This window comes from Diabrotica virgifera, chromosome 1 (assembly GCF_917563875.1).
Source record: "Diabrotica virgifera virgifera chromosome 1, PGI_DIABVI_V3a".
Classification (NCBI taxonomy): Eukaryota; Metazoa; Arthropoda; class Insecta; order Coleoptera; family Chrysomelidae; genus Diabrotica; species Diabrotica virgifera.
The window spans coordinates 112,669,783-112,686,485 of NC_065443.1; the positions used below are offsets into that span (position 1 = coordinate 112,669,783).

At 31.0% G+C, this 16,703-nt stretch overlaps 2 protein-coding genes across 5 annotated transcripts in view; one reads left to right on the top strand and one right to left on the bottom strand.

Annotated features, from left to right (window-relative positions):
- The window catches only part of LOC114331165 (serine/threonine-protein kinase Pak), a 72,806-nt gene extending 64,676 nt beyond the window's left edge, over positions 1 to 8,130 (bottom strand). For 2 of the 3 annotated variants that reach the window (XM_028280656.2, XM_028280655.2), the window contains exons 1-2: positions 7,942 to 8,129; positions 7,523 to 7,791 (exon numbers count right to left, since the gene is read on the bottom strand). In XM_028280656.2, the coding sequence (XP_028136457.1) occupies positions 7,523 to 7,786 (264 nt within the window). In that variant the 5' untranslated portion in view covers positions 7,787 to 7,791; positions 7,942 to 8,129. Of the gene's footprint in view, positions 1 to 7,522; positions 7,792 to 7,941 lie in introns of all 3 variants that reach the window. The other variant, XM_028280657.2, reaches the window with a different exon arrangement.
- A 2,858-nt stretch (positions 8,131 to 10,988) lies between these two features.
- LOC114331163 (cullin-3) overlaps positions 10,989 to 16,703 on the top strand; it is a 69,046-nt gene continuing 63,331 nt past the window's right edge. Inside the window, exon 1 of one of the 2 annotated variants that reach the window (XM_028280649.2) lies at positions 10,989 to 11,502. In XM_028280649.2, coding sequence (XP_028136450.1) covers positions 11,437 to 11,502 — 66 coding nt within the window. In that variant the 5' untranslated portion in view covers positions 10,989 to 11,436. The remainder of the gene's footprint in view (positions 11,503 to 16,703) is intronic. The other variant, XM_028280652.2, reaches the window with a different exon arrangement.

Below are 16,703 nucleotides of genomic sequence, written 5' to 3' on the forward strand. Positions count from 1 at the left end.
TGGGTCTCGGGCGGATTTCAGGTGGATCGCGCCGTGGCTCTTACAGCAGCTGAGTAGCGTACAGACCGGTTTTCTCCCAGGCGCCAGTCCTACCAGTTTTCTCCCACTCGCTCTATAACTCAGACCCAAACACTCGGTTCTTTTTCTCAGTCTGGCTCTGGTATTTTCCCGAGTAATAACATAACCGAGTAATAAATATGTCTGTAATATGTATGGATCCGTGTGTTATTCATGGATCAAATATGATTCAAGCAAAGATGCTATTTTAATATTAAAATAATGTTGGACATGGTAGACTCTGGATATATTCATCATTAGGACAGTGAAGTTTTTAATATTAGAATGATGATTGAAATGAATTTGTTTGCATATCTTTTGTCAAAAAAGTTATAGCATAGCCTCTCAAACAAAAATTATAGTTCCACTAATCTTGAGTTGTGATTACAGAAAGAAAACAATGAAAAACAAGAGGGTAGATGTCGATGAGGTATTCATTTTTTGGTTTTATGCTAATGTTCTAGATAGGATTGCCTCTATATACGAGAAATATAATTTCTAATCAATAGGAACTACTATCTATCTAATCTAATTCATAGAGATAACCCAGACAAATTATATCACTGATATAATATGTGACTCATAAAAAATTATTATGAACAAATTGAGATACTTACTGCAAGGGAAATGTGAAATTTTTCATCATAAGGAGAGATTAGTCCAAACTCAACTTAGCACTACTACCTTATACTTTTCTTGTAATTAACCATCAAAAATTTTTATTCTTAACAGAAATATCTAGAACTGGACAACATTAATAACTGGGTAAGAAACAGAAGAATACAATGGAATTAGAATAGCCGAATGCCAACAGATAGAGTAGTACGGACAGCGAGAGTTGGTTCCCCAATAGGAAGACGATCAGTCAGAAGACCACGAAAAAGATGGAACGACAACTTGCTGGAAGCACATTGAAGGAACAGCAGAGTCATGTCTATACAAACGGAGAAGAAGAAGAAATATCTAAAACCTCTGTATATACACTTTTGTTAATAATTTATATGGTTTTCAATTAACTACTTACTTTCTGGAAAGTAATTAAACACATATTAATCATACTATTAATAGTTCAGTCAAGACCTATACAAAAATAACTTAGTTGTTTGTACAGTGTAATCCGGGATTTAGTTATTTCTATCAATATCTCTCAAAAGTTGTTTATACTTATACTTAACCATAATTTTAAAATCATTTAGTTGAAAAATGGTAAAACAAAAATTAACCTTTCAGGCACCTATTTTTGAATATTTTTTCCTGAATATCTTGAAAAGTATCATATCTACAACAAAAATTAATAAAAGTGCGCTTTTAAGCAATATAATTTTCTCTTATTAATTTCACAAACATATTTTGATAAAGTCCGTTCGCTCAACTCCGATGCATTTTGACAGATTTAGAGTAGGAAAGATACAACACAAAAATTCCTACCTCACACTATTAACAGCTCAAATAAATTTATATATATATATATATATATAACAGCGCTAACAGGCCTTATAGGCCTACGGCTTCTAAATTCTGGAAATAAATTTGCCATTGCATAATTCTTTCATTGAAAAAAGAAGAATTATTAAACATAGTGTGAGTGTATAGGGACTGTACAAGTTCGGAAAAGCAACTCCTGGTTTCATAGCTCAGCAACATTTTTCACACTTTTAATTATATTGACCAATTATATTAGTCCTGGTTGCTGGATACTTGTCAAGGCCATAGCCCAAAAAAATTATAAGAAGAAAAAGTAAGGTTGAGGTTATGTTATTAAAAGGTAAACAATTGTATGTACAATTGTAGTAAATAAAATTAATTATTAAAATGCAGTACTGCAAGCAAAATACAATTAATTAAATTTATTTTATATAATAATTGCATATCCTATCAATATTGTGGAGCAACATATAATTTTTCTTCTTCAATGACAGTAGGTATAAAATATACCTATACAATATGATTTATTAAAGAAAGTTGTAAGATTCCTCCACTATTCACGCATGATCGTTTTTCGTATCCCCTCCAAGTAATTGCACACTGCGAATAAGGAACATATGCAATGCAGTCCTTATGATAGTTTTTAGCGCGGTGATGGCGATTTTATCAAAAAGAATTTGTAACAGAACATTAGAGAGATTAGTAGTGGAAGTAGAAGTACTTGCACACAGCGAAAACTAAAGTCATAAAATTTTTGGTATATAATCAAAATATATAATTTCAGTTGTTATAATTTAACATAAGTATAGTAAATAATTGTATTATTTGTGCTGTTTATATTATTAAATATTAGTATTATTGTTGTTTTGTTGTTTGTTTATTCTTAATATTGGCTATTTAGTTGTATAGTAATTTCCAGCCACATCTAATAGTCTGTCAAAATGTAACTAACTTCGGAAAAAAATAATTACTAAAATTACTAGAGAGTAAGTTGTGTCTGAGATTAGCGAACCAACTATACGAAATTTCATTGCAAATAATTTTATTTCTATCCATTTTTGTCATAGATTTCATACTTTACGACAAATAAAGAATACAAGGTTAAAAAAATAGGAAACTGTACCATCAATTTTTCAGTCCAAAATTTTTCAGATGGGACATGTTAAAATTTTAGCTACAAACAATTTACATGATATTTCTACAAAAATATATGTTCTGGCTTGCTACAACAAACCGTAAACAGATCTCCTCTGGGCTATAACAATTTTAATTAACCTCTGTTTCAATCATTAAGTAATATTGCATAACAAAATTCCAAATATTCTCCTTGGTTTAATATTAATTTCAGTTCACTGTTCACTATATTCAACATTCTAAATCTAGTGAATGCAGAAGCATGCAGACTTTTAAGGACCAGAATAATTTTTGTACATCTAATCTCAATCTTCCATGCCTTAACAAATCACAGGCTACTACCATAGATACCCCATCACAGGATACCCTACAACCAGAATTTCTTTGAAGGAACCACTATTATTGCAAATTAGGGAACACTTTATGCCATTTTGGCCTCTAGATTAGAGTTGTTTTTTTAACAAAAAATGTAAAAATAATAGTAAAAATATCTAAATCTATCAGACATTTAAATGTATTGCTCCAAAATGCATATTGGTTTAATTAAAAAAGTATTTCAGTGTTTTCAGAGTTAAAAAGTATGTTACTATCAAAAATATAAGCAAAGATACATTGAATGTAAAAGAATGAAAATGAAAAAGAATGTAATTGAGGTGCTCAGTGGAGCAACAGTTTGGTAAGGGTCACAAGGTGTTTATGCAGAATAGATCACCTTTCCATGTGGCTAAAAGCATTAAACATTTTTTGATAGGGAAAGAAGTTCCTCTACATGACCCAGCAACTTACCAGACATGAACTCCATCGAAAATGTCTGGGAGTGCCTAAAAAGGAAATTGGCCTAGGATTGCCTAAAATTATGTGATAATGTCAATTCTTTGTTCAATAAACATACAAATACATTAATACATTTTTATGTGATCCTCTTATACATTGCTCACAGTTATAATGCATCGAGATGGTCAGAAGCACTTTCAATAGAGTGAAATCAGTGTTATGTAATGGAAAACTGGAAATAGAAATTAGAACTAGAGTATTGAGTATGTATTCTTTGTCCTTTTATATAGATTTGAAGTTTGAACAATAGGGAACTTGCACATTTTTTTCTTCTCTTTCTTTAGTTTATTGGCCTCCATCTACTTGGCCAGCTCATTGTCGTGGAATAAGGGAAAAATATTTATATTCTAATGACATTTATCGTATGTCATTGTAATAATATATACCAGTTTGATGAGATTGGAGTTTGATACAGTTTTTGAAGGAAAGAAGGTTTACTATGGAAAATAAAACCATTTTGTAAAAGTACGAGTTTTCTATAAATAGTTCAAACGATCAAAAACACTTGTGATGTCACAAAAAGCAGTTGTTTTTGGAACTCTTTAGCAACGTATTAATTTAATATAATATTTATGGATTACTGTTCGGGGCCGATATGATCAACCAAAAAAGAAGATGTATTTGGTTATTATTCTAGTGACTTTCTTGGGTGTGAATCTGTCTTTTTAGTTTACTCCTCCTGGTTAAAAAATAAACTATAATTTAAAATTATATACAGTTTTGTTTACTTTGTTGGTGCAGAATGTAAACATTAACCATATGATGTCACAACGCGTTTTGGGCTAGCTCCTTTAATTGAATTTAGAATCGTCTTTAGGGGCCAAACATAACACAAAAACAACTTTTTTATTTTTGATACATGTTTTAAATTATGTTTTGTTGTGATTTATAACATTTTTTTCGAATTTAAAATTTCATGCAAGGTCCTATTAGGGACGAAACTGAAAAGACTTGCCAGCTTTGAAATGTGGTGTTATCGAAGAATGTGGAAAATATCGTGGACACAACACATAACAAACATGGAAACATTAAGAAAGATGAAAAAAGGAAAAGAAATACTCAACACAATGAAGGAAATAAAAATGAGCTACTTTGGTCACAGACTCAGAAATGAAAATTATGAGTTTATGTGATTGTTTATACACAGGAAAGTGGAAAGAAAAAGAGAACCGGGACAACGCACATCCTGGTTGAAAAATTTAAAGCAGGGGAGTGGAAGAACAAAAATACAACTCTTCAGAACAGTTGCAGACAGAGTAAAATGGGCCATGATTATCGCCAATGTCCTTAACATGTTGACGGACAGTGCGTCAAATGTATAAGCAAGTGTTGTGACACCATCACTATATGTATTTTGCAAAGTAGAATAGGGAAAATGCAACGTCTATTTATAGACATTGTGTCACATTACATCAATCGAAATTAGACGTCTATAGACGTTCTGTCCGTCAATGTGTTAAAGGATGAGGCACATGAAGAAGAAGAACAGTTGTAATTGTAAGTGATTACGAAACATAAAAAACCAGAATTTGGTAAGATTTATTTATTTATTCATGGACAAGCCTTATTCAGATATAAATGTTCATCATCATCATCACTGGCTCGACAACCCTTTCTGGGTCTTGGCCTGTTCCAGGATTCTTCTCCATTCTGATCTGTTTAGTGCTTTTTTTTTCCAGTTTTTTATTTTTAAGGTTATTATATCATTTTTTCTATTTGTTCTAAATATCTCAGCTAATAAATGTTACAGTGTTCTAAATTATCATAATATAACATAACAAAGTGGTTTGAGAAAAAATAATTCTGAGTGTACAGTTACAAAAAAGAATAAGATAACATACAGCAGGAAAAATGAAAGAATACTCATGAACGAACATATGAAACACACTGTATTTGCCTGTCACTGTGTCATACAAAAAATTGGCCAGCGCAAGTACATGTAATAGTTATTATTACATGTACTTGCGCTGGGCAATTTTCTTTGTGACACAGTGACAGGAAAATACAGCGTGTTTGATATGTTCGTTCATGGGTATTCTTTCATTTTTCCGACTGTATATGTCAGTACAATTACAAACAAAAGATAACACATAAATAAATTTAGAAATGTTCCAAGGTATAACGGTTTTGAGTTATCTAATACATACAGGTCATTTAACACTAATCACAATACAAAAGCTCTGGCCGAAAGTATTAAAAAGTTAAACAGTTAGGGAAGAAATATGATTTTTAAAGCGGGAAACTGATATATTAAAAATTTCGAGGTTATTTAATGAGTTGGCTAATCGAAGAGTTCTAAGAATAAATGTGTTGTAAGAATAATAATTGAATCTATGAAAAGAAACATAAAAGGTTTGCACCTGCCTAGTCAAACGACTGGGGACAAATAAATAGAGATATTTTGGAGAGAAGCTCGGGGCAGTTACACAGCCCATTGATAATTTCAAATAAAATTATTAAGTCTCTTTGTTTTCTGCGTACCTCAAGAGGAGGTAAGTTCAGTATGCGCTCTAATGCAGAATAGTCATAGTATACATGCATCTTAGTGGCAGTATATCTCAGAAAATTGTGTTGGACAGCCTCAAGTTTCAGTTTATGAGTAAAGTAATAGGGGGACCAAATTGTGGAACAGTAATCAAAATGAGATCTAACCAGGGAGAAATAAAGGGATTTAATAGATGAAATGTTAGTAAAGTCTCTGGTGGTTTTCTTTATAAAGCCAAGCATCTTCATAGACTTCTGTATTGTACTGGAAATGTGTGATTTATAGTAAGATGGTAAGTAAGTCTAATAACACAGGCCAACAAAAAAAAATTTATAAAACTTTTCTTACAAATTTTAAGTGAATCAAATGTATTTTTGAAGCTAAAAAAGAATCTGAAATTAGATTTTACGTATCACCCATAGTTTTCCCACAATATGACACTGGTTGATTATACATTATAATAATTTGAAAAAGACAAAATACCGAAATACATTAAAACGATACATTATTAGAATAAAACCTTTTATCTAATTCTTATTGTGTAATAGTATAGGTCTGTGCAATCATTTCAGGAGTCAATGCTTTTGTATTTTCTTTCTCTTTTGTATATAAAACTTCTGAAGTAGCTTTTTCTCCTATACGAGGCACTATGTTGTTCGCAATGAAATGACCAACAGTAATTACCCATCACATTGGTGTTCCAATGTCCCTGGTACTGTTTCTCCATCACCTTGATATCCTAGTGGAATCGTTCGCCTTGTTCTTCACTGACATCACCCAGATGTTCAGGGAAAAAGTCAAGATGGTTATGCAAAAGGTGGATTTTGAGGCTCATTTGACATCCCAAATCTTAAATCTTATCTAATATCTTAAAAAACTTATCTAATAAATTAGCTAATATAAGGTCCTAGTTAGGGTCTTTCAGATTACCTAAAAACTTGATTATAACTTTTTTGAATGCATAAGCTTCTTTTTCCTTAGTAATCATCTTGGTTTCAAAGGTAATTATGCAATTTTAAATGTTAAATTGTGAAAGAATGGTGGGTGATACAGCATTTTTAATATGCTTTTTGGACCCAGGACACTAAAATACATAAGATAGAGGTAATCTTATCAAAAAAGTTTTTTCATCGTTGGCCTGTGTAATATGAGCAGGGACTGTAGTCATGAATTTTAACTATAAAGCTGTTAGGTTAAATACGTGAACTTTATAAATAATTTCAATTATCTGTAGATAAACAATCCTAGCTGTTTATTTTTTCTCGTTTGATAGGGAACAAGTTTTATACTAATTTGAGATATCAACTGGTGTTTTAAAAATCATTTACAAATACGAATTTTGTCAAAAATAGACAACCGAATGTACACTAAATATGTAAACAGTCTATTATAAACTATTTGTTTCCTTTTATTTTTCAGATATCTTGAGATTTGAGATCATTGACACAATGACACATGGGTTTGTGACCTGCAGCACAATCTTTACAAATAATGAAGTATGATAAAGATATGTACATGTAAAAGTGATAGATGTTTTATTATTTTTAGTACGAATATTACTATAACTAATAATTTATTCAAACTTACCGTAAACTCTCCAGAAACAGGATCAAATCCAACATGTACAGTATGTTCAAAATTGGTGGGATAAGAAATGTTAGGTTTGTCTGAGGCATAAGTAGATAGCTTGTGGGTCTTTTTGGATTTAATGTTTTTCTTTTTCTTGTCCAAATCCTCGGGTTCCTTTGGAAGGGGCCTATCCACGGCAATGGAGCTATTGACAAGATCAGTGCTCCTGTTGGATGTCAAACGAACTGGAGGTGCAGGAGGTTTTTCATCATCAGACGACATTTTTACTGCAAATTAAATTATCACCCTTCATATATAGACATTTATGTCGAAGACACTTATTTTTTAAATTCAAAAAAATAAATATTTTTCATGGGCGCGCCGGTTGAATGCGTCAAGCAATTTTATCATACAGAAAAGGCTGCGACTTTACTTACTTAATTAATATGACAGGCACTATTTGAATAAAACACACTGCACACACAGAAAAGTTGCAAAGAAAATTAAAATGTTATGAAATAAAAATTAGTTAATTTAAGACATATAAAAATCCATTTCTATATAGAAATATCCTTTACGATGACCACCATTTTACAGTCATCGTAAAAATAATTTACTGCGACATACGTCATTCAAAGAATATATATTTCTGTCTTCTTTAATTGCAAAGACGAAACGAAGACAGAGACTCATCGAATGTTAAAGACTTTCTAATTCAGGGTTGACAACCTTGACAATGCTTTGACAGTAAATAACAATGCAGGGTGCTTTGTTCAATTTTAATTATGGCTAATTTTCTTTTTTGTTATCTTGCAGTCTGATATTCGTATTAAATCCGGAATCCTAAACCTCATTACGGAATATTTATATTACTCATGAAAAGTATTTAAAGTCCCAGTATTTAACTTAATTCTAAATCCTGACCCACTACTTTATGCCGTGTAATTTGGGTTGCATATATGAACTTGAATCGGCGAAATGGGCTTATTATAAATAATAAAGTTTTGCCGTTGACTAATAAATTTTTGCTGTATTAACCCAAACCCGTATTAACCACTTTAAAAATTCACATTGTAAGGCATGAATGAATCAAATATATTATGTAGTTATTACCTTTTTTGTAGATGTATGTAAAAATGAAACTGAAAAGTTATTAAGTAAGAGTGATCTGTAGATGTAGATAATAATATAACTGTGGCTATGCTTGACTTAAATAAAACAATTAGATATAAAAAATCACAAATTTGAGTAAATTTAGGAAAGTATCATAAATACAAATACCGATGTTGAAACGTATTTAAATACTAAAAATGTACCCAAGTTTTTGGGTAAATCTTTTTCAATCATTCACGCTTTTTGTACATTTCATATTTTTAACTTGGGTATCGGAGCTAATGGGCCGTATTTCAAAATTTAAATACTTATTTGTGGGTGTGGGTATTTAAATACTTTAGACTTTAGAGCATTTAAATACCAAGTACTTATGTATAATTATAGAGTATTTAAATACTTGACATTTAAATAGGTAGGTACTTACTCTAAGTCCAAAGTTTTAAATACATATGTACAGCCGGTTCCTAAAAAAACTGATACGACTCTTAGTAAGATTTGATCATGTTGAGCAGTGTATTTGATTGATCTGACATTATATTTATTATGACAGACAAATAATAAAATAAACAAACAACAAACAACTGATCCATGAAAAAACTAATAAATATTTTAGAAAAATTTAAACGCAGGATGAAAGATTACATTATTACCGAGGGCGGAAAGCCCCTTAGAATAAACAAGCAGTTTATATTGAATGAAATATTTGAAATTAAATATCACACTTTTTTTATTTTCAGCCCTGTAACTTATTAAAATAAATAAATATTATAGAAGTTTTCAGGGACTTTCAGCCCTCGGTAATAATGTAGTCTTTCATTCTGAGTTTAAATTTTTCAAAAATATTTATTAGTTTTCTCAGGATTCGAAAAAAAAATGAATACAATTAAAATACATTGAGAATTTTGACATGCGTCACAATTTTGCATCAACTCAATGTAAAATTCTAAACTGTTGAATTCCAGCTTCCCTAATTATTTGACATCAAAAGACATTAGAAACTATTTGTAGATGATTGAAATCTGTATTGAAAACAACTGTTAAAATTGGTCTACGTAATTAAACATATTCCAAAATTTTGTAAAAATGTAATACATTTCAGTTTTCAGCCCAAACTTAGGCCACACACAATGCAATAATGTTCACATTATTGAACTATCAATATTTTTATTTTATCATCTATTGTTTAAAAACAATACAGTTGATAAGATACCCTCATAGTTGCGGAGAAAGTATTAATAATAAAGATTAATAATAAAGTCTAATAACCGTGGAACAGAATAAGCTATACTATATTCGCTCTCGCGAGATTTTTTTTGAGACATTCGGAATAGGAAACCTACAACACAAAAATTCCTACCTCACACTATTAACTGCTAAAATCAACTCAAATCAACTTAATCTTTCATTAAAAAAAGAAGAATTATTAGAAATAGTGGGAGTGTCTACTAATCTCATAAAATTTTGTGAAGTTTATTTCTACAAAATATTTTTATTTTGTACAATAAATAATTTTCTCATTTGCTATCAATACATTATAATGGTTTAAATAAATAAATATTGATTGGCGTAAGGTTTATGTTATTTTTATGTCCGTTTACTATTAATAATATTGGATATGAGCAGGTGCGTTGGTTTTGTAGTAATTTCCAGTCACTTCTGACAACTGAATTTTTCAAAAAAGAAATTACTAACGTCAGTGTCAAAAAAAATCTCGCGAGAGCGAATGTAGTATATCTGACAAATTTTAAGATTTGGCAGTGACATTGACAGTATGTAAATATTAAGTATTTATCCTTCAAAATACACTGCTCAATTTTCTACAAAATACGCGTCAAGAGTCGTATCAGTTTTTTTTGGAACCAGGTGTACTTACAAAAAGTATTTAAATTTTGCTTAAATAGTCAAAAAGAGTGGATGATTAAGAAAAAAAATTACCCAGAAACTTTCCCAAATTTAATAAAATTTGTGATTTTTTTTTATATCTAATCTTTGTTTTATTTTAGTCAATCATAGCCACAGCATAGATCACTCTTTATAGTAATAACTTTTCAGTTTCATTTTTAAATACATCTACAAAAAGGTACTACATATTTGATTCATTCATGCCTTACAATGTGAATTTTTAAAGTGGTTAATTAATACAAATACAACAGGAAAACTTTATTATTTATATGTCCAAGCCCATTTTCGCATTTCGCCGATTCAAATTCAAGTTCATACAGGCAACCCAAATTACATGGCACAGAGTAGTGGGTTAGGATTTAGACAGAATACAGTATTTAGCGTTGTTCGTAGGCTGAAAAATGAGACAACTAATATTGTCCATGTATTAAAGAGAGACATAAAAGTGTGAAAATAATTTAAAATTTGAAAGGAACAATTCTAGTGCTGTCGTGGAATGAGAAACAAGAAGAATGACGGATTGAATTGAAAAAGAAACAGCTGAACAAGAATTAACTGTCTACGAATGATGAAAGTAAATTGATGAAGTATAAAACTTAGAAATTAGATAACAGAAGTAGTCAACTGCATCCAAATTCAGCTGATTTAGGGCATTTACGGGAACCTTTTACCTTTTGGGAAGTGAAAGTGGCCGTGATATCGAATTAGTATAACCGAACTGAAAATGACCCATGTAGTACAAACACAAAAACAAGTCATTCGTTAATTGGTAAAAGTGCCTAAGGTCCTATTTTCATCTTGTAACTATGAAGGATTGTTTAAAGTGTTGATAAGTTAGTAATGTACCCTAAAATTAATTGTGTGTAATGAATACCTGCTAGTAATTACCGAATTTGGAGCGAGAAAAGAGAAAGAAAATGTCATCGATAAAAAGTGGAGGTCTAACCAAAAAGGAAGGCAAGATGAGGATCAGAGCCTTCCCAGTAAGTTTAATGTTTTTGCTTTATTTCTTTCTTAATTTTTTTCAATTACTTGCATCCATATTGCCAATTTCAAGGTAATTGACAGTAAATGAAATAAGGTTATATACTAGGAAAAATGAAAACATAGCAAATGTATCACATATTGTTATATCAGAAGATCTCAAGTACATTTAGCTTTCTAGCGCCGCTAGAGTGGTTTTTTAATATCAAAATACTAAAGCTATTATAAATGTACACAAAAGTAAAGCAATCATATTAATTTACCGGTTTGGAAGTAATTTCTGAATAGAGTGCCTGTCAAACTATTTTATATATTTTTTATATTACAAAGATGTTACTCCAATTATATTTCTTATTGATATCTATATATACTAAGGATTTCCACAGTTTTCACTGTACTTATTCCTTAGCTCAACAGTTCTCTCAAGTTCTTTCTGTTTTGCCAATCCCCTTCCTGCAGATTTCTTCTTTCCATTGCTTCATCCACTTCATCTCTGAAAGACTTCCTTCTTCATATGAGGCTTCACTCTGTTGTTCTATTTATCCAACGATTTTGGGTTGCTCTTCCAACATGTCCTTACCAGGTTAATCTCTTCTGTTCGATTATGTAGTCTATTATGTCTGAGTTCATTCCCATTATTTTCTTAATCCGTACATTATTGATTCTCTTGTTGTTACTCTGCAGCTTCTCCTTAGGAATTCCATCTGTGTTGCTCTTATTTTGTTTTTGGTTTTCTTATTTATTGTCCAATTTTCACACCCGTAAGTGAGGATACTTCTTGTTATGGTATTATACATTCTTATTTTTGTTTTTATGCTGATAATTTTATCCCTCTTAACCCTGGTTTAATTTCCGCATGCATATCTTGTTTGTAGTAGTCTATTTTAAAACGTTTTTATATACTTGGCTTGGTCTGTGTCACTGTCTCTGCAACTTTTGTAATCCATTTTAAAAATAGTTCTAGACTACCTAGGCACCTGAAATTTTCAGAATATCTTAGAACTAGCTAACAATGCAATATTTAACTGCTATTATACAGGGTGATTGATTAGTGTGGTAAAGCTCTGTAGATCTGCTATAGTAATTGGGACCGTGCAAGTTCGGCAAAGCGACCCCTATTCCTATGCTCTGTGCTTTTATTCGCACTTTTAATTATATTGGCCAATTATATTAGTCTGGTTACTGGATAATTGTCAAGGCCATAGTCCAAAATAATAATAAGAAGAAAAAATAAGATTCAGGTTATGTTATGAAAACCTATACAATTGTAGGGAACTTTCCCATTTTTTTTTATTAGATAATAATGTTCAGTTTTGTTTAAAAATGAGATTTCCAAAATTTCACGCTTCAAAAACTCATAATAACTTAGAAATACATATTTAAAGTCTTCTGCGGTATAAAGTAGTTCAAACGGCCCGTGACGTCATATAGTTTTGCATTAGTTTTTATTATGGTTATATTTCGCTGTGTCTAGGTACACGATAACGTGTACGCAAATAAAAAAGTTAGGTAGACGCGAATTAAACTTCATCAAGCCAGTGACGTCATTATTTAGCTTGCGCAGTGAATATATATTTCGACAAAGCCATTCAACGATACAACAATGCCATCGCATAGTCAACGCCATTAACCAGTCACTTGAAAATCAGCAGTACTGCACAGCAGCCTTTATAGACATCAGTCAGGCTTTTGACAAAGTCTGGCATCCAGGCTTGTTATGCAAAATAAAAAGAATTCTCCCAGCAAGTTACTACAACCTACTGAAAGCCTACCTACACGAATGGCAGTTTAAAGTAAAAGTTAATGAAGAAGTCTCGGAATACAAGCCTATTCACTCTGGCGTACCACAAGGGAGCATACTAGGGCCATTATTGTACATACTATATACATATGACTTGCCTACAAATGATAAAACAACCATCAGGACATTTGCAGACGACACTGCTATTTTTGCCAAGCATGACGATCATATTGCAGCAACACAAAATCTCCAAGAGCATCTAAACTCACTTGAAATATGGCTGAAGAAGTGGAAGTTTAAGGTAAACGAAACAAAATCATCCCATATAACATTCACTCTCCGGACTGGAACCTGCCCACCAGTAACCATCAATCAAATAAAAATACCACAAAGTAATCAAGTCAAATATCTAGGGCTACACTTTGACAATAAACTCAACTGGAAACACCATATAACAAAGAAAAGAATGCAACTTGACCTAAAAACCAAAGAACTTTACTGGCTCATTGGAAGAAAATCCCACCTTTCAATAGAAAACAAATTGCTAATATATAAAGCAGTGATAAAGCCAATCTGGACTTATGGCATTGAACTGTGGGGCTGTGCTAGCAAATCCAATACTGTGATTATCCAGAGAGCGCAATCCAAGATACTTCGAGCAATAGTTAATGCACCATGGTATGTATCAAACCAAACTCTACACACAGATCTAAAAATTCCATATGTAACCGAAGTCATCCGAGAAAACACCACAACAAACTAGAAGACCATCCTAATCCACTACTTCATCCACTACTGCAACCTGTCCACAATAGAAGACTAAGAAGAAGCTGGCCCTCCGACCTAAGAGGTAACTGAGGAAACATCGCTGGATGTTTACCTCTCCACGTCACCACATTTACAATAATTTAATTTAATGTAAGACCAACAAATTGACTTATTCGCGGTGTGCAAGTACTTGGAAGGGATACGCGAAACGATCGTGCGCGAATAGTGGATAAATATTGCAACTTTCTTAAATAATTCATATTGTCAATTGAAATTGTCAAATTGACGTACATTTCACACCTATTGTCATTTAAGAGGAAGAATTATATATTGCTCCACAATATTAATATGATATGCAATTATTATATAAAGGTAAATTTAATTAATTGTATTTTGCTTGCAGTACTGCATTTTAATAACAAATTTTATTTACTACATACAATTGTTTACGTTTAAATAACAACCTAAATCTTATTTTTTCTTCTTATTATTTTTTTTGGACTATGGCCTTGGCAATTATCCAGTAACCAGGACCATATGATTGGCCAATATAATCAAAAGGGCGAATAAAAGTACAGAGCGTAGAAATAGGTGTCACTTTTCCGAACTTGCACGGTCCCAATAGATGTTTGTTTTATATCCGATTGTCAATAAAGGGAGATAATAATAAAAAAAAAATATATTTTGGTACATGCTATTTTGATATGTTTAGTGTTTGTTTGATAGAAACATATTTGTTAAGGGAAGGGAAGCAGAACTATTCAGATGTTTCAAACTTAATTGTAATAAATCAATGTATACAGGGTGAGTCACCACTAACAGGATGGAAGATTACAGCGAAATGGTAAAAGATTTGAAAAAATTTTTAAATTAGTAGTTTGTAAGTTGATGAACTCTACATTTTAAAATTATTTTGAAATATACAGGGTGTCCCAATAAATGGCGGCCTATCAAAGTTATATTTTTTCTTGTGGAACACCCTATATTTTATTGCATTTTTTAATTGTCCACAAAAAATAAGGTATAGTTTCATAAGGCTTCCCAATACCTATCTACAGAGTGTTCTGAGTTATGTTGACTTTTATTAAAATGTAAAGTTTTAAAAGAAGGCTTATTCTCAAGTTATTTAAGAAATTATAAAGAAATTACTTTTACATTTAAACATTTGGATATCGGTTGAATGTATTTCATGATTAATTATTACACATTTATTTACAGGGTGTTCAAAATTTACAGTTTCATTATTGGATTATTTAATGTGTCATATGATTCTTATTTTAAATGGAACACCATGTATATTAATAAATAATTATACTAAACAATTTTACCTCTTTCGAATGGTATATGGATGTTCTATACCTAGGTCTCATAGTTTTTGCGTAATTTACAATTATTTAAATTCTTAATCTGTAAATCGATTTTAAAACAAAAGATGTAGTTAATTAATGGCATTGTATGACATTGTCACCTTATGACAGTACGGTCTGGTAATTATTTCATAATTAATGTATTCCATGATTGATTATTACACATTTGTTTACAGGGTGTTCAAAATTTACAGTTTGATTATTGGATTATTTAATGTGTCATATGATGCTTATTTTAAATAAAACACCATGTATATTAATAAATTATTGTACTAAGCACAGGTTCCTCTTTCGAATGGTATAGGGATGTTCTATAACTAGGAGTCATAGTTTTTGCGTAATTTACAATTTTCTTAAACGGTAAATTTATTTTAAAAATAATATTTATAGTCACTCTCGATTTTTAAACTGTACGAAATAAATGTTTGTTTACTGTATCATAATGAAATGAAAATTATGTCTATTTACTAGACCATTATTATGAAAAGTAGGTATATTGGTCTGTATACAATACATTAAAAAAATCAGGATCTTCTATAAAGTCTAAAGTCCATAAACGATAAGTTAAATATTTATTATAGTCCTGTTTGGTCTAATACTGGTGTAGTTGAATTTTATACGGATAATAGTGGTTTCTCTTAAGTATTCTAACAGTCGTTTGACTGATTTACAATTCACCCGAAATTTTTTCTTTACTAGTATTTGGGTTTTCTGTAACAGAAAGCAGGACATCAAGCTCCTTGACGTCATCACAAATAACTGGTTTATTTTTATTTAACTTTCCGTATACAACATTACCAGTAGCACGGAATCTATTGAAATCTCTCAAAAACGTCCTTTTTTGGTTGTCTTCTATCAGGATACTTTTGAGCGTAAACTTAAGAAGGTAATATACAATTTTGCAAACACTCCCCAATGCAAAATACCATGTTTACTCTTTCGTAGATAACGTGATTATTCATTTTTAGGAACAATTAAATTTGAATATCATACACGAATGTTTATATTTTTGATAATTACCAGACTGTACTGTCATAAAATGACGATGTCATACAATGAGATACATCTTTTGTTTTAAACTCGAGTTACAGATTAAGAATTTAAATAATTGTAAATTACGCAAAAACTGTTAGACCTAGGTATAGGACATCCATATACCATTCAAAAGAGGTGACTCCATTTAGTATAATGGTGTTTTAATATACATGGTGTTCCATTTAAAATAAGCATCATATGACACATTGACTAATCCAATAATGAAACTGTAAATGTTGAACACCCTGTAAATAATTGTGTAATAAATAATCATGGAGTACATTCAACC